Source organism: Quercus robur, chromosome 2, assembly GCF_932294415.1.
Source record: "Quercus robur chromosome 2, dhQueRobu3.1, whole genome shotgun sequence".
Classification (NCBI taxonomy): Eukaryota; Viridiplantae; Streptophyta; class Magnoliopsida; order Fagales; family Fagaceae; genus Quercus; species Quercus robur.
Genome location: NC_065535.1, coordinates 68285387 through 68301460, shown reverse-complemented (window position 1 = coordinate 68301460; position 16074 = coordinate 68285387). Strand labels below are relative to the sequence as shown.

At 38.2% G+C, this 16074-nt stretch overlaps 2 protein-coding genes across 2 annotated transcripts; one reads left to right on the top strand and one right to left on the bottom strand.

Annotated features, from left to right (window-relative positions):
* Window positions 1–1095: 1095 nt before the first annotated feature.
* On the bottom strand, window positions 1096–7736 carry LOC126714682 (cytochrome c1-2, heme protein, mitochondrial). Its single transcript, XM_050414942.1, has 8 exons — window positions 7568–7736; window positions 5825–5895; window positions 3761–3978; window positions 2748–3027; window positions 2596–2667; window positions 1925–2041; window positions 1742–1807; window positions 1096–1629 (listed from the first exon to the last, which is right to left on the bottom strand). Exons 2-8 carry the CDS (start codon window positions 5879–5881, stop codon window positions 1513–1515), a joined length of 927 nt encoding a protein of 308 aa, XP_050270899.1. The 5' UTR covers window positions 5882–5895; window positions 7568–7736; the 3' UTR covers window positions 1096–1512.
* A 4480-nt stretch (window positions 7737–12216) lies between these two features.
* On the top strand, window positions 12217–13452 carry LOC126702314 (uncharacterized). Its single transcript, XM_050400984.1, has 3 exons — window positions 12217–12279; window positions 12349–12922; window positions 13064–13452. The coding sequence occupies exons 1-3, from the start codon at window positions 12217–12219 to the stop codon at window positions 13450–13452; spliced, it is 1026 nt and encodes a 341-aa protein (XP_050256941.1).
* The last annotated feature ends 2622 nt before the right edge of the window (window positions 13453–16074 follow it).

The window sequence follows — 16074 nt, the reverse complement described above, 5'->3', positions numbered from 1 at the left end:
TTTATTTTCTTTCCTTTTGAAGATATGGCAACTAATGGCTTTTTAGGAAATTAGTTATTACGTAAGGTGAAGGAATAGATATTCAATACTTTTGATAAAGAATAGTTATTCCTCATTTTGAAGAATAGTTAAACATAAGGAATAACTATTCATTGTAATAAAAATATAATCAAACAACCGAATAGTTACAGCCTACCAAACGTGCCCTTAGTATTAAATTGTAGATTCTGAGTAATGACAAACCCCATTATTACTCAGACGGTCCCACATCCCATGCATTCTTAAAAAAAAATCCACATCATCGCACATCAGATCGGCCATTCCACCATTTTTGTAAGGAAGAAAGCCCAATATGTGGACTTACTGGCCTGTATATTACGGGGCATACTTGGTCTTTCGGGTTTCCAAGGCGATACCCTCAGGCCATAAACAGGGGTTTCTTCCCAGCCCTGATTTAAGGACTAGTAACAATCGCATTGGAGGAGAGATGACACAAATTCCGAATTTCATAGCATTTCGAACGTATATCCTAAGGATGGCACTATTCTCATTTTTCACAGTAGCTTGATTTGCTCACCCACTACTATCCTCTCATGAAGTGCCAAAAGTGGTATCCCAATGTGAGTTCCAACTGAGAAAGAGGGATTGGTGCTATTATTAAAGATGCCAAAATCAGTGTGGAATACAGTTCCCTCCATTCAATCAAAAAAACAATATTAATGTGGAATCTCGTTCCCCTCGCATGAATCAGTCACAAATCACAATCACTGTGACTTTACAAAAGGAAATCCAAACCAAACATTCTTGTTCCTGAGTGCCGAGGGCCCTCATTAGTCATTACCATAAAAATGAGACAGAACTGCACCTTTTTTTTTCTCGGAAAGCTCCTGTTAAGTTAGAGTAATGATAATAATGGTAATGTCCCAACTCTTAAGTCTGAACCCGCTTGGACAGATACATAAACCCAGCGGAGACATGAAATCTAAAATGTATGAATTCGTGTAAAACCAGCCAAATCTTTCAAGATTTGAAGCCAGGTATTATTTAACGTTGTAATAGCGTATGATGACCTTATCAACTGACTAAACATCAATCTAGCTAAACACCGATTCATGATGTGAAAAATAGCAGAAACATCACTTGTTTTTTAATGGGGGATATTGTCCATTGCTCCTCACTTTTCTTATATCACTGATTGCATTGCAAAAATCCCCCAAATAAAATGACAAATTTTAACAAATTTTGAATACTACAATCCACCCTGGATAATTTGGAACTCATACAGAAACTCAAACAAAATTAACAGTCCGTAGACCACAATGGCAGATCATGTATATGGAGTAGCTTATTTTTATCTCAAACTCAAAAAAGGAAGGATCTTCAGGTCACTCCATTAGCAATTTACCAATTGGAGCCAATTTAACATGGCAAGAAAACCTAGATCTGATTAATAATTATTTTCGATTCAAGTTGCCCCCCAAAAGCAAAGGTAGAAAGGAAAACAGATGGAAGCTAATTGACAACATCAAGAACCAGCTTGCGAGACTTGAGAACAGACCACTTCATGCGACGGTAATAAGCAGCTTGTAGTAGCGCCAGTGACAGTACGAATATCCATTTAAATCCCATCTGCATTTGAACATTCAAAATGTCAACATCCAAAATAAAACATAAGTACAAATAGCCATAAACAAAATATAGTGTTTCATATCATGAAAAAACATGATTTAGCAGCACATACCAATTTCCTCTCTTCCATTTCAGGTTCTGCAGCCCATGACAAGAATGACACAACATCTTTCCCCATCTGCACCCCAGCATGAAAGAAGAGTGAGCTTTATTCTCAAGAGAACATGTGATAATGAGCACTTATAGCAAGGAGCTTCTTGTTACTCAAGGGAGATATTTTAAGAGATAGACAAACCTGAGCTTCTGTTGCAGAGGTACCATCCTCATACTCAACAGCACCATCATTAAGCATTTTAGGCATAGCAATTGCTCCCCCAGGAAAATAAGGATTATAATGCAAGCCCTCCCGAATCTAAAATACAAATACCAGTTAAAATAGCTATGCAGTTAGAAAGTTTTACACTGCAAAAATTCCAATGGACATAAATTTTCATAAATGTTAATGTGTAGCTAGATGACATACGTGACATATAAGACATCACTCTGCCCATAAGATGTGTCTCATCTTTAGGATTAATGCAAATCAGACAACCATATACAATGAGAAACAAAGGAAACAACCAACAGTGACCAGAATCTAGAGGATGCAATGAAAGTGTAAGAAACTAATTCTCCTTTCCATACTGTTACACTCAAATCTGATATGAAGAAGAGAAGCACAAGATACATCTTGCACCAAAAGAAAGGTACTGCTAGACCACAAAAATGGATCCCTCAAAGGTAGTGCAATGAAGCCTTTTCTTTTCTTTTTAATTTTTGGTTCATTTTTTGCATATTGCTATTCAAGAGTTCACACTGGATTTTTCAACCAAGATTACAAATATAACATTAATATTTTGTTGACTACTTCAGACACCATTTGTTCATATCTACCATAAAAAAGTGTAGAAGAGAATAAGAATTTACCGAAACACCAGCAGGGGGATCACGGTAACCAGTTAGAAGGGCAAACACATAGTTCTGACCATTGTGGCGAGCCTGAAAGGACCAAAGGTAAGAGACTTATGGGATGAATAACATAGATTTTGAACAAGTATTAAGCAAAAGACAGGAGTTACTTTGGTGATAAGACTTAGATCTGGAGGATAGGCCCCTCCATTAGCAAACCTAGCCGCTTGTTCATTTGAATATGGCTGAGGAAAACGATCACTGAGTTTACCAGGGCGTGTAAACATCTCACCCTCATCATTAGGCCCATCAACGACTTCAATCTCGGCTGCCATAGCCTTTACCTCTTCTTCCGTATATGCGACACCCACCAAATCACGGTATGATATAAGTGACATAGAATGGCAAGATGCACAGACTTGTTGGTAAACTTGATGACCACGACGAATCCTGCTCGACCAAAATTGGCATCAAAACACAAAACATCAAAGCCAGGAAAGTACATTTAATATGAAAAATTAATAACATTATGTAATTACCCACACCAAAAAGACCAAGTTTTAAAAGATTTTCCTAGGTAACTAATTACACTTGTTCTTGTCTTCTGATATGTAAACTAATAAATTGTTTGTGCATACAGAACCTTAAGAATAGCGTTTGTATAATAAATTAGGGGTCCCTGTCATCTGCTTCAAGATCAAGCAATAATATTTAATGATTCATATATTGTTTAGCCCACCAGGAAAAACAAAAAAAAAAAAACAAAAACAAAAAACTAAACTAAACTACTTATCCAAAAAACTAAAAAACTAAAATAAATTAAACTTGCCTAGGCATGGTATATGCTTCTTCCAAAAACACTAGAAAAGTGTGCTAGAGGTGTGCTTCATTAAATGAGCTTTTACTTTGGCCAAGCAAAGTGCTTAGACCTTGAGGCTTTGAGCTTTAAGTGCTCGGAAGCGCACTTTTAACAACAGTGGAAAGGCTGAAAAGAATGCCAGCCAAAGTTGAGAGGAATTATCACCATCAATGGCTCACAGAATATAGAACCCTGGTTATGTATGACTAAGAGAAAAAGGTTTCTGGTCCCAAATAATCTAGATATTCATTGAGACACATTGCAAAATTAATAGCATATTGCTAGAGCTAAAAAAACAAAGCCACGGGTTCAATAAGAACTTACGAAGCATGATCATAGGAGCTGAGAATGCCCTGGTGAGGCCAGGGATAATTAGGGCAGTCTAAGCCATGTTCAGCCTCATCAGCAGATGCTGCTATCGTTCCAAAACTCAAGAGCCCAGAGATGCCTGCTCCAAGGAGTGCAAGGGCTCTTAGGGACTTTGTGCTGGTAGACCCTGCCTCTTCTTTCTTTGAGATGAGAGATGACAATAAAGGAGGGGCCTGAAAATTAACATACAGAGAAGTTTTAGCACATAATTCGTAAATTTGTTTTCAAGCATGCAGAGTTGAATTTTATAAGCTGATCATAATCTTTAAAATGCATTTGTACGATGCCACTCTACCCATACAATGTAACAAAAAGAGCAAAAGAAGAAGAAATTCTCCTAAGTTATTAAAAAAAAAAAGATTTCATTCTAAGAACCAGGAGATACATATCGAAGAATTAAAAATGAAACCATTTTTTATAACTTTTTGGCCCAAGGGGAGGGAGAATGAGGATTGAAAATTTGAAACTAGTGACCTCCACTTCTTAAGCAGTGGTCCCCAACTGATTGTGCTACCCTTGGGACAAAAATGAAACCTTAATACGAGTAAAAATCAAACAATAAAAAAAAATGCTAGTATTTTTGCTTAAATAGGATAACAAATAGTTTTTTTTTTTTTTGATAGGTAAGAGAGAGTATATTCAAGAAAACTGCTAGATGCAAATAAGCATCAGCAAAACAAAAGTACAAGAGAGAAGGAACATCAGCAAACAAAAAACAAAGAAAACATAAATTACAAAGAAAGAGAGCTAAGGAAAAGAGGAAGAGAGTCACTAGATGTGAGTCCCCAAGCCTAGCCCAATCAAAAAGGGAACCAGAAAAAAGAGCAAGCATTTGGTCCTCGGACCTATCCAAATCCTCAGGCGTCCTCCGGTTGCGTTCCCTCCAAATACACCACATCAAACATAGCGGAACTAAGTTCCAAATGTAGGATGCATTCTTCCCCAGCCAATTCCACCAACTAAATAGAAGGTCTAACACCGTACGTGAGGGAAACCATGAAATCACAAAACTCCTAAAGACAAAGCACCACAGCCGATAAGCCTTTCCACAATGTAACAACAAATGATCCACTGTCTCACCACAGCAACAACACATAATGCACCAGTCAACGAAGTCAAAGCCCCTAAGCCGCAAGTTATCTCCCATGAGGATCCGATCCTATACAATTGTCCAAACAAAGAAAGAGACACGTCGGGGTGCCTTAACCTTCCAAATACCTTTCCAAGGAAAAATCACAGAGGAAGAGCCATGTAACTTATGATAATATGAACGGATGGTAAAGTCCCCATTTTTTGTCAACTTCCATTTCAAATGATCACCATCAGTCTCTAAAGGAACCTTGGATGCCAAGAATCAAAAGAACTTGTCCACCACATCTGCCTCCCAATCATTAGGACCCTGAATGAAACAAACATCCCAAGTTCTCCTAACCCCTGCCCCTTGACCTATCAAAGATGACTCTACGGAAGCCTCTCTGTTTGCAGCAAAATTGTACAATATTGGAAAAGCCAATTGGAGAGGAAGATCTCCACACCACCTGTATTTCCAAAGTTTCACTCTATCACCCACCCCAGCAAAGCTTTATTGAAAGTAGTCAATTTCGTAATACCCAAACTGCCATTAGCAATAGGCATACACACCTTATCCCAACCCAATAGATGTGTCTTAGAGTCTCCCCACAGGAAGTCCCTTTGTAGCTTCTCAATTTTGTTTGCCACATGAGTAGGATAGCAAATAGTGACATTACCATGTAAGCAAAAGTGAACAGATACAGGCTGGTATGAGGGAAAATCCCCTATAATAAGGAACAATATTGAAGTTTCCTTATAAATATATAAACAACATAGTACCCACATGAAGCAAATGAAACTGAATGTAGAATTCACAAAAACCTAGATTTTTAGATTTTGTCACCAACGCTAATTTGGGTAATCTGAGCTGCAACTTTAGAAGCTAAAATCAGATAATGCGTGGAGAGAGCATGGGAGGAAGGAGATCAGGGATTGAAGGAAGCTTACTTTTGATTGAGACTGAAGTTTCCTTCTCAGTAACTGGTGGAACACTCCTCCAGCCATTTCAGTCAACGCTTCTGTCAATTAATTCACCCAATAAAATAGCAAAGAGTTACAAGCGCAAAGAAATGAAAAATAAACATAAGCTTTAGATATTAAGAAGCCGCTATCATTGTCAAATTCCATGAAAGAATGAAATTTCTTTTTTTCTTTTTTTTTTTCCATAATTGAAAATGACAGGTTATTGATATTTCTACAAGCAGTATTTTATTAAAGACTTGAAATTATTACTCAGAAAATAATAATTTATTAATTAAACAAAGGATAAGATCAATTCAAACGTAATTTATTTATTTATTATAGAACAGACAGAATTTAAGTGGTCAAATTTGGGGCCCTTTCCTTGATTGGGTTTAACTGGGAGAGAAGGGTGGTGGGGGGAGGGGCAGTAGCAGAAAACAAACATGCAAACCCAATAAAAGTGCAAATCATTCACCACATTTCCTCATAAGGAGAAACAAACAAAGACAAATAATCTTACTCGAAGTGTTAACAGAAAATGGTGGTAAAAATACAAAGTAACTGAGATATCAAGTATAAGTACAATAGGTCATTGACTCCCTTGGACTAGGTGTACCAATTAATTATAAATTTTAACCTATTAAAAACCCCAAAACACGTAAACACACAAACAGCTTGTAGTTTGTGTTTATCACACAACAATGACAACAAACACCAAGAACAACGACAACAGCTACAACCAAAACATGTTATAAAGTTTATCATAACTTGAGACCATGAAAACTCCAACAAGAGAAGGGGAAGAAGATGTGTATCATTTATCAGCAACAAGAAAAACTTTGTAACACTCATAGTTATTCAGCTCACCACAAGGGTATATTTAAATTGAACGCACTGACTCCATGCATTGATCAAAGAAATCATTATTATTTTTTTTTTCTCAGGCCAAAGTTGTCATTCTCTCCAAATTTTCATACTTTCACCTATTTATATACCTCCCAAGTATCGGGAAGTTCCAAGAACCAGATTTCGATCAGTAGTTAATGAAACTTATCATATCATAGGTATTTCCAGACCACGATAGATAACGAAATTATTCTTGCAAGATGAAATGAGAATTAAAATTGTAGAACAATATTCCAAATCAAACCACACCACTCTCCTTCAAGTCGAATCCGAAATACAATCATTAGAATTACCAAAGAAAGCCTCTTGGCATATAGAGCACATATAGGACGCCTAAATACCCAAAGAGCATATACTTCAATCTCTTTTTGACACATACAATTATGATACCTTTCAAAAATCTACCATGCCTAATTGAATCCAGCACCACCAACAAAAATAAATTGTAGAAATCATTTCTCAAAAAAAAAAAAAAAAAAAAAACCATCATGCGTAGTGAGACTGATGCAAAAATGTAAAAACCAAACAAAATCAAAAATCAAAATATCTAACAGTCTAAAACCCTATGTCCCCCAAACATTCAAATCCGTTAAAACAAATCAAACGCGCTAACAACCCTCACAACTCATTTTCTCAACAACAAAAAAAAAGAAGTCAAAATCCAGAGTCATTTTTCACAAAGTCAATACGAAGCTGTGAAAAGTGATATATGATAGATTTGAAAAACGTGAAAAATTGAAAGAAGCGAACAGATCGAGAAATGGAGCTTAAGAGTGGAAGACGGAAAGAGAGGAGTTGAAGTGGAAGTGGAGAGGGACTCACTTGTGAGATCGGCGAGGACTAGAGATCAAAGACGCAGGAGCTGTCTCTCTCTCTCTCTATGTGTCTATCTGCTTTTGGAGATCCAACCAGGCAAAGGGATGACCGGATGGGATATAAACACCAACTCTAGCTGCTGCGTTTGAGGAAATGAGGGACAACCAGCCAAACCCATCGCTACTATTCCTTCTACTATCTTCTCCCACGAGTGTGCGCTTTTTGGGCCTTGGCCCTAGCTTTTGGGGTCAGGCCCATCTTTCATAACTCATGTTATTCTTTACTCCTAATTTTAAAATTTTTTTTTTTTTTTATTGACTAATTTTAAAATATCTATATATATATATATATATATTTTTTTTTTTTTTCCTAATCATTCAAATTTATAACTCATTTGATTCACACCGTACAAATCATTTCTAATTTAATTTTTTTCTAAATTACTCAAAGAAGTGAGTTATGGCATAGTTACTTACTTCCTTAGCATCTCAAGTGATTAGGTGTGGACAGGATTCAAACTTGCAGTCATTAGGTCATGAGCCTAATGAATCAACCAATTCTTCTACCCCACTTTTTCCCCTCTCTTTCTTTCACTATTTTCACCTAAGCCCCAAATTTGGTTGCTTGGCTAGGATAGAACCAGTGCTTAGTAAGCAGAGACGACATCCCCTTCTTCGGAACATTCACAAGAGTTGTCTTATATTAATTAGATTACACATATCTAGTTCGCACCCCCCCCCCTCACCAATCCTTTTTTTTTTTTCACTTTAACTTAGTTTTTTCGTAAATCTTTTAAGAAAGATATTGCAATTTTGAGTTCTCTTTGGTGATGCCAATGGCTCTATTGTTCTCGGCTTTGCAATCGCACGAGCTTTGTTATCATCAGTAGCTCAACTATTAGTCGCAGTAGGCATCACTCGTTGCTCTTAGCCTCTTTCTGTCCATGTTTCTCTTCTCTATCATCATTTCATACTCTTTCTCTCTCACTTTATTACTCTCATCTCATTTCATTCTCATTTCTCGTTTTATCTCTAATTTGTCCTTTCTTTCTTTTTTTCATTTTGTTAGTGGAAGAAAATTGTAAAATTTTTCGTGTATTTTTGTTTTTTTGTTTTTTTTTCTCATGATGTCAATATATTTAAGTTCTCTTAATAGATTCGGTATAATTTAAGTTTCTTAATAACTATTCTAGAAAAAATTTCTAGAACTACCATTGATATAATGCAGTTAAATTTACATTTAAACATTTTTAGGAGTATATAATTTAATTAGAAACATATGTAAGTGTGGGATTTAATTCATAAACAATGGGTAAAATACAATTTATAATTTTTTAAGTTAAGATTATATATCTTAATATTTTCTAATTAAACAACTAAAACGAGAACTTGAGAGTTCGATTTGGGACCCTTGATAGGGGTACTTGGGTGTTGAACTCATTAATATAATGTGTGAAGTATACCTGGAGATCCTAAGTTCAATTTACCATAGTATCAGTTCATGAGATTTTCGAAGTGTCTCGTGGATAAGAAGTGGAATAATATGATCAAAGATTAGAGCATTACTTCCTTCCAACAACAACAACGATCCTTAAATCCAAAATTTTGGGGTTAGCTATAGACCCTCAACATATTAATTAGGACCAATCACATGTTGGAGCATCACTTCCTTAATTTTTTTCAAATATAATAATCGATTTAGGTACGGCTTCAAAATAACAAAGAATTTGTGAGAAAGAGAGTTCAAGTCATCTCCATCAACTTAAAAACAAAAACAGACATTATTAAAAAAATAAAATAAAATAAAAGAAGAAGAAGAAGAAGATGAAACAAATAAATCTGTCTTCTCTTCCTAAAAATAAATTCCCTAAAATTGTTAATTATAATTGTAAGGACGCGTTTTGATCCACAATCCAAGAGATTTGGACGGTGGCCCAATAAACCCAAAACAATAAATTTGTAGAGAGTAGGCTTGTTAATGAATGTTCAATGAGTTAAAGTATAGATCATAGTAGGCTAGTTGGTGTAAGAATGAATAAGACAAACAGTTTAAAAAGAAAAATACTCCTCGGTCAAGTCTGAGGATAGTATATTCTTCTATATTTCTCTTAGACTTATACAAATATTCAAGTTCTTAGTTACACAGTAATTTCTTTTCTGGTTTTCTAATGCCCCCTCTTGTAATGGAATCCTCCTCCTTTTATACCCCATTTCCTTCTTTCATCTTAGCCGTCCACATATAGATCAGATTGCTAATCTCCTAGATACTTGTCCCATCAACACTTCCTGAAGTCTTTATGGGTAGCTGTGAGGCTAAAAATCACTGTTCAAGTATCACCTCCACATTAATGTGGCCAGTTGGTTAGGTGCAGAGCATTAAATGTGGTGGTAGTAGCTTTATTCTCAGATATTTATCAATTCTTTGTTGACTCACTTCCCACTGAAACTTATTCTCCCAAGCACGGTTACCCATTGCTCAGTACTTAATGGGTGGTCGGATTTCAGGCTGCCACTTTGTTGGTCGAGGAAGGGTGGCTCCCTGGACAATGTCACCTGTTTATTATGATCAGACCTCTTCCTCAGACCAATAACTTACTTACCTTCACTAAAACTTATCTGTTTTTGGGCTCTTTGACGTCCTTGAGTGCGGCCCATGGCCCAATATCCTTATCTGGGCCTTTCATCCCTACAATAATTTTATATATATATATATATATATATGTTTTTTTTTTTTTATTATGAGAATTATATATATATATATTTGTTGATAAAAAATTAACGAGTTTCTCATTTGATCTTTTGCATGATATTTCCTCTTCTTCCTTTTTTTTTTTTTTTTTAATTTTTTTTTTTTTGGTGGACTTGAAGACTTCCTCCTTCTCTACAAGGGACAATCATTAAGGTTGTCTATTTATTTTTTCAATGGCCCTAAAATTTCCTAATCCTGACCCCCCACTGGTTTTTTGGTGGTCATATCTCAACCAATAATTTCAGTGGGTATCACTGAGCCACGGTTCATTTAGGCACAGTCACTTTCAAATTTTAATAGATAATTAATTACTTTGAAAGCTCGAGTTAACAAGTCCTTAATAGTGTGTGTCTTGGTTGACAAATGCCAGCCTCATGTCATGTGTCTGCCATTTCTAAGTTAGAAATTTCTCCTTTCTCAATATATTCAATGCTCCCTTTTTTTATTCTGCAAAAAATAAATAGTAAGCAGATTTATCAGAGAAACAAGTCCATTTCCAAATCTTTAATGAGGGAGAGAGAGACTGGTCCATTACATTATTAAGCTGTCTATCAAAATATACAACTATCCATATGTCAACCTATCCAAAAAAAAAAAAAAAAACTATACATATTTCAAATCCAAATATATAAATATATATATATATATATATATTTAGATATATATTCATATATGCAAAGTGAATTGTATAGGACATTTGAGCTAACTAGTCTATTAAAATATATAGTTACTAATTGAGTTAATTGTAAACCACAAAAAAAAAAAAAAAAAAAAACTATAATTTGTAGAATATAAGTGACATTTATATTTTTCATGGTCTAGCCAAATACCCATTAGGCCATTAAAACTTATTATTATCTAAGAAAAATGTTGCCATTGTTTTTTTTTTTTTTTTTACTAAATTGTAATTTACACCCTTAAAATTTTGGTGATTTTGATTTAGCCTCCTAAACTTTTGACTTGATCCCCTAATGTTACTTATTTTTTTAATTGGGAGCCCTTCCATTCATGACTGTGCTAGTGTGACTGTCGTGATACTTAAGCTTGTCATATGTATTTTGTTGATCCAATTAAATTATGTCATGTCTGATAGGACTGACGAACTAAACTTACATGGACGATATCATCATTACCAACGAGGCCATCCCTCAAGACGAACATATCAAATGTCCACATCATTGACGAAGATAGCAAAGCCATTCAACACAAGCAATAATATCTCGGGCAGTTACAAAGACAGCTATATGGACCATTGGAAGACTATTGAAATCCGCATTATTGAACACAAGGCGTTACCAAGAGAGGCATTAAGGCCACAATAACTGCCACAACGGCTAGAGGCTATAGAAGCATATATAAGGCCCCTACAAGCACCAGCTCAAGGTACAAAAACACAATCAGAAATACTTATTGTTATCCCATTATATTGTTTTATAATTTGAGAACCTTCTTGTATTGACTTTGGCATCGGAGACGTTGTGGCAGGCATCACAACGGTGACCATCGTAAGGGATTGCTACTTCTATGGAGACGCAGACGAATATCTGACTCCATCTGGACGAGTTCATTATGACTGACGAATTTATACTTCATCAGTTTGGCGCTGTCTGTGAGGACGATATTTTCGTACTCAGATTCGAAAACGTAGTTCCTATCAACTTCTATATATTCAGATGGAGTCTAACCAGGACTCAACAGCCTTAGCTCAGCAAGTCCAGGCTCTAGTGACCACCGTTGAAGAGCTCACTAGGCAGAATCAGGAAATGAAGATACGACTTTAACAGGAGGAGAATTGATCCAGAGCTAATCAGGAGGATGAGGGAGATAACCATAGAAGAAGTGACCGTTGAGGGCCTACTACTCTAGATGAGCAGAACTCAGATCTTCTTCGAGAGATAAGGAAGGAGATGGACAAGCTGAGGAATGCCATTAAGGAGAAAACAAACCGGAGCCTGGATAGAATGGTTAAGGCAACAAACTCTCCCTTCACTACGGCCGTCCTGGAGTGCCTAGTGCCGTTAAAATTTTGATTGCCCTAGCTTGAATCGTTTGACGGACTTAAGGACCCCCAGGACCACCTCAACACCTTCAAGACGACACTAGGCCTTCAACAGCCTCTTGATGAAATATTGTGTCGTTCCTTTCCTACCACTCTCAAAGGAGCTGCAAGGGAATGGTTCACAAAGTTGCCAACTTCGTCCATCGATAGCTTTAAGCAGTTGAGCAACGCCTTTTTGCGCCACTTTGTCAGGGGACAATGCCCCAAAAGGCTAGCGGACCACTTGCTTACTATTAGACAAGGGGAGAAAAAAACCCTGAGGTCGTACGTGAAACAATTCACGAGGGAGACCCTGGAGGTAGACGAAGCAGACAACAAAGTGCAGTTGACGACCTTTAAGGCAGGGCTGAAGTCCAGAGAGTTCGTGATGTCACTCGCAAAGAATCCTCCTAAGATGATGGCAGAGATGCTCCTGAAGGCACAGAAGTACATAAATGTTGAAGATGCATTAGCCGCCATAAGAGACGTAGAGAAGCCAACAAACAAGGGAAAGAAGGAGGACAATCGTAGAGGACAAAAAAGGGAGTGTCCAGATCGCCAGACCAGCGACAGGGGTAAACGGAGAGACGAAAAAACTCCTCGAACGGTAAAATTCACTCCTTTAGTTATGCCAGTTAACAAAATTTTGGCGCAGATTAAGGATGAGCATTACCTCAAATGGCCAAGACCATTACATTTATCCCCCAACGTCTGAGACAAGAAGAAGTACTGCCAGTTCCACAAGGATCACGGCCACTACACAAAAGATTGCTGGGACTTGAAGGAGCAGATAGAGGAATTGATACAGAAAGGAAAACTACAGAAGTATGTGAAGAAAGGAGAATCCAGTAGGTTCAAAGACGATGATAAAAACCAGCGCGGGTTTTCGCCCAAAGACAAGGATCACACGTCTCAACAACCACAAACCGTGATCGGGGAGATAAGGACAATCATGGGTGGGCCATTCACAGGTGGGTCATTCAGATCTCTCAAGAAAGCATGTCAGAGGCAGGTGAACAGCGTTCACACGACACCCCCATTTAAACAAAGACGGATGAACCAGGACATGTCTTTCGGTGAAGAAGATGCTAGGGGAGTAAAGTAGCCTCACAACGACCCCTTGGTCATAATGCTTATGATAAAAGGATTCAACACCAAGAGAATCTTTGTGGACAATGGTAGTTTCGCAGACATCATCTACCTTCTCTCTTTCCAGCAGCTGAAACTAGATCCAGGAAGACTACGCCCATTTGACTCCCCCCTCGTCAGTTTCAATGGGGACAGAGTATATCCCAAGGGTATAGTGACTTTGACAGTAACAATAGGGACCTACCCGAAGCAGTTGACACGTCAATTAGACTTTTTAGTGGTAGATTGCCCCTCATCCTACAATGTGATCATTGGGAGACCCATGTTCAACCGGTAGAAGTCAGCCACGTCCATTTATTGCTTAAAGGTAAAGTTCCCAACTGAGAATGGTGTCGGCGAGGAAAAAAGAGATTAGGTCCTAGCCAGGGAATGCTACCAGGCTGTGTTGGTTGCAAAGGAGAACCATACATGGATGATCGAGGAGAAAAAAGGAGATAAAGTGGAAGCCCTGGAGACAGTGGAACTGGCCGAAGGAGAGGCAACAAAGACAACAAGAATAGGGATGACACTAAGTCCCGAGATGAAAACAAGGCTCGTCCAATTCCTTAAAGAAAACCTGGACGTCTTCGCTTGGACTCACGAAGACATGCCATGCATATCTCCAAAAGTTATTCAGCATAAGCTGAATGTGGACCCGGAGAGAAAGCCCGTCCAGTAAAGACGACGAGTCTTCGCCCCAAAACAAAACCAAGCAATTATAGACGAGGTTAACAAACTATTATCAACAGGCTTTATCTGGGAGGTCTACTATCCTGATTGGCTCGCAAACGTCATCCTAGTGAAGAAAAAAAAATGGGAAATGGAGAATGTGCATGGACTTCACAGACCTAAACAAAGTCTGCCCGAAAAATAGTTTCCCTCTGCTGAGAATAGACCAGCTAGTGGATTCTACAGCCGGGTATAAGTTACTGACGTTCATGAATACTTTCTCAGGGTACAACTAGATAAAAATGGCCGAAGAAGATCAGGAGAAAACTGCTTTCATCTCGAGTCAGGAGCTCTATTGCTATAAGGTGATGCCCTTCAGGCTGAAGAATGTAGGAGTAACCTACCAGAGGTTAGTGAACAAGATGTTCAGCAAGCAGATTGGCAGGAATATAGAGGTGTATATGGATGACATGCTCGTCAAGAGTAGAGAAGAACTTGCCTATCTGCATGACCTGAAGGAGACGTTTGCCACCCTCAGACAATACCAGATGAAGTTGAATCCTAGCAAATGCGCCTTTGGTGTATCTTCGAGGAAATTCTTGGGATTCATGGTGTCCCAAAGGGGGATAGAAGCAAACTCGGAGAAGGTGCAGGCCATACTCAACATGACATCGCCCAAGACAGTTAAAAAGGTCCAAAAGCTCACAAGAAGAATTGCAGCTTTCAACAAGTTCGTTTCTAGAGCAACGGATAAATGTCTACCCTTCTTCAAGACATTGAACCAAGCCTTTGCCTGGACTGACGAATGTGAAGCAGTCTTTCAGGAACTCAAACGATACCTAAGTAATCCACCCCTCTTGAGTCCATCCAAGGAGGGGGAAAATTTATATTTGTATTTGGCAATCTTAGCCATGGCCATAAGCGCAGCCCTTATTCGAGAAGAGGAAAGGAAACAGCTCCCAGTTTACTACGTTAGTCAAGCTTTCCAAGGTGCTGAAGCTAAGTACCCTAGGATTGAAAAAAATTACATTCGCGTTAATAGTATTCTCGCACAAACTACGACCATACTTTCAGGCAAACCCCATCCTGGTGATGACGGATCAACCCATCAGGAAGTCCATGAACAAGCTTAAAGCAGTAGGGAGAATGGTCCAGTGGGTGATTGAACTCAACCAGTTCGATATTAAGTATCACCCCAGGACAGCCATTAAGGGGCAAGCCTTAGCGGACTTCATCGTCAAGTTCACCCTCCTAGAAGAGGACAACCTCACCAACGAAACAGAGCAGTGGATAGTACAGATTGATGGTTCGTCAGCCCAAAGGAGGGGGGGAGTAGGGGTCGTCATAACCACCCCTAACGGAGAAGTGCTCAAATATGGAGTTCAACTGAAATTCCCAGCCACCAATAATAAGGTTGAGTACGAAGGAATACTGACGAGATTAAGGCTTGGTAAGGCACTCAGAGCTAAGAACCTGCTAGTCCAGAGTGATTCAAAGCTCGTGATATGGCAAATTAAGGAAGAATATGAAGCAAGGGAGGAACGAATGCAAAGATACCTTAGGCTGACGAAGCATCTGACTCAGGACTTCGATAATGTAGAATTTATGCAAATCCCCAAAAGCCAGAACAGGGTAGCAGACGAAGTCGCGAAACTAGCATCGTCGGAAGAAGGAGCGGCTAGCATGGGCTTGATGACGGAAGTCTAGAAACGCCCCAGAATCGAGGAGATCTCCATTTTCGCAATCTAGAGCGCAGGTAGCTGGATGACACCAATCATATCCTTTCTACAGGATGGGCACCTCCCTCAAGATATCGAGGAGGCCAAGAAGGTCAGGAGCAGAGCAGTCAGATTCACGATTCTAAATGACACACTATATAAGAGAGGCTTTTCCATGCCTTACCTGAAGTGTGTGGACAAAGAAGAAACCA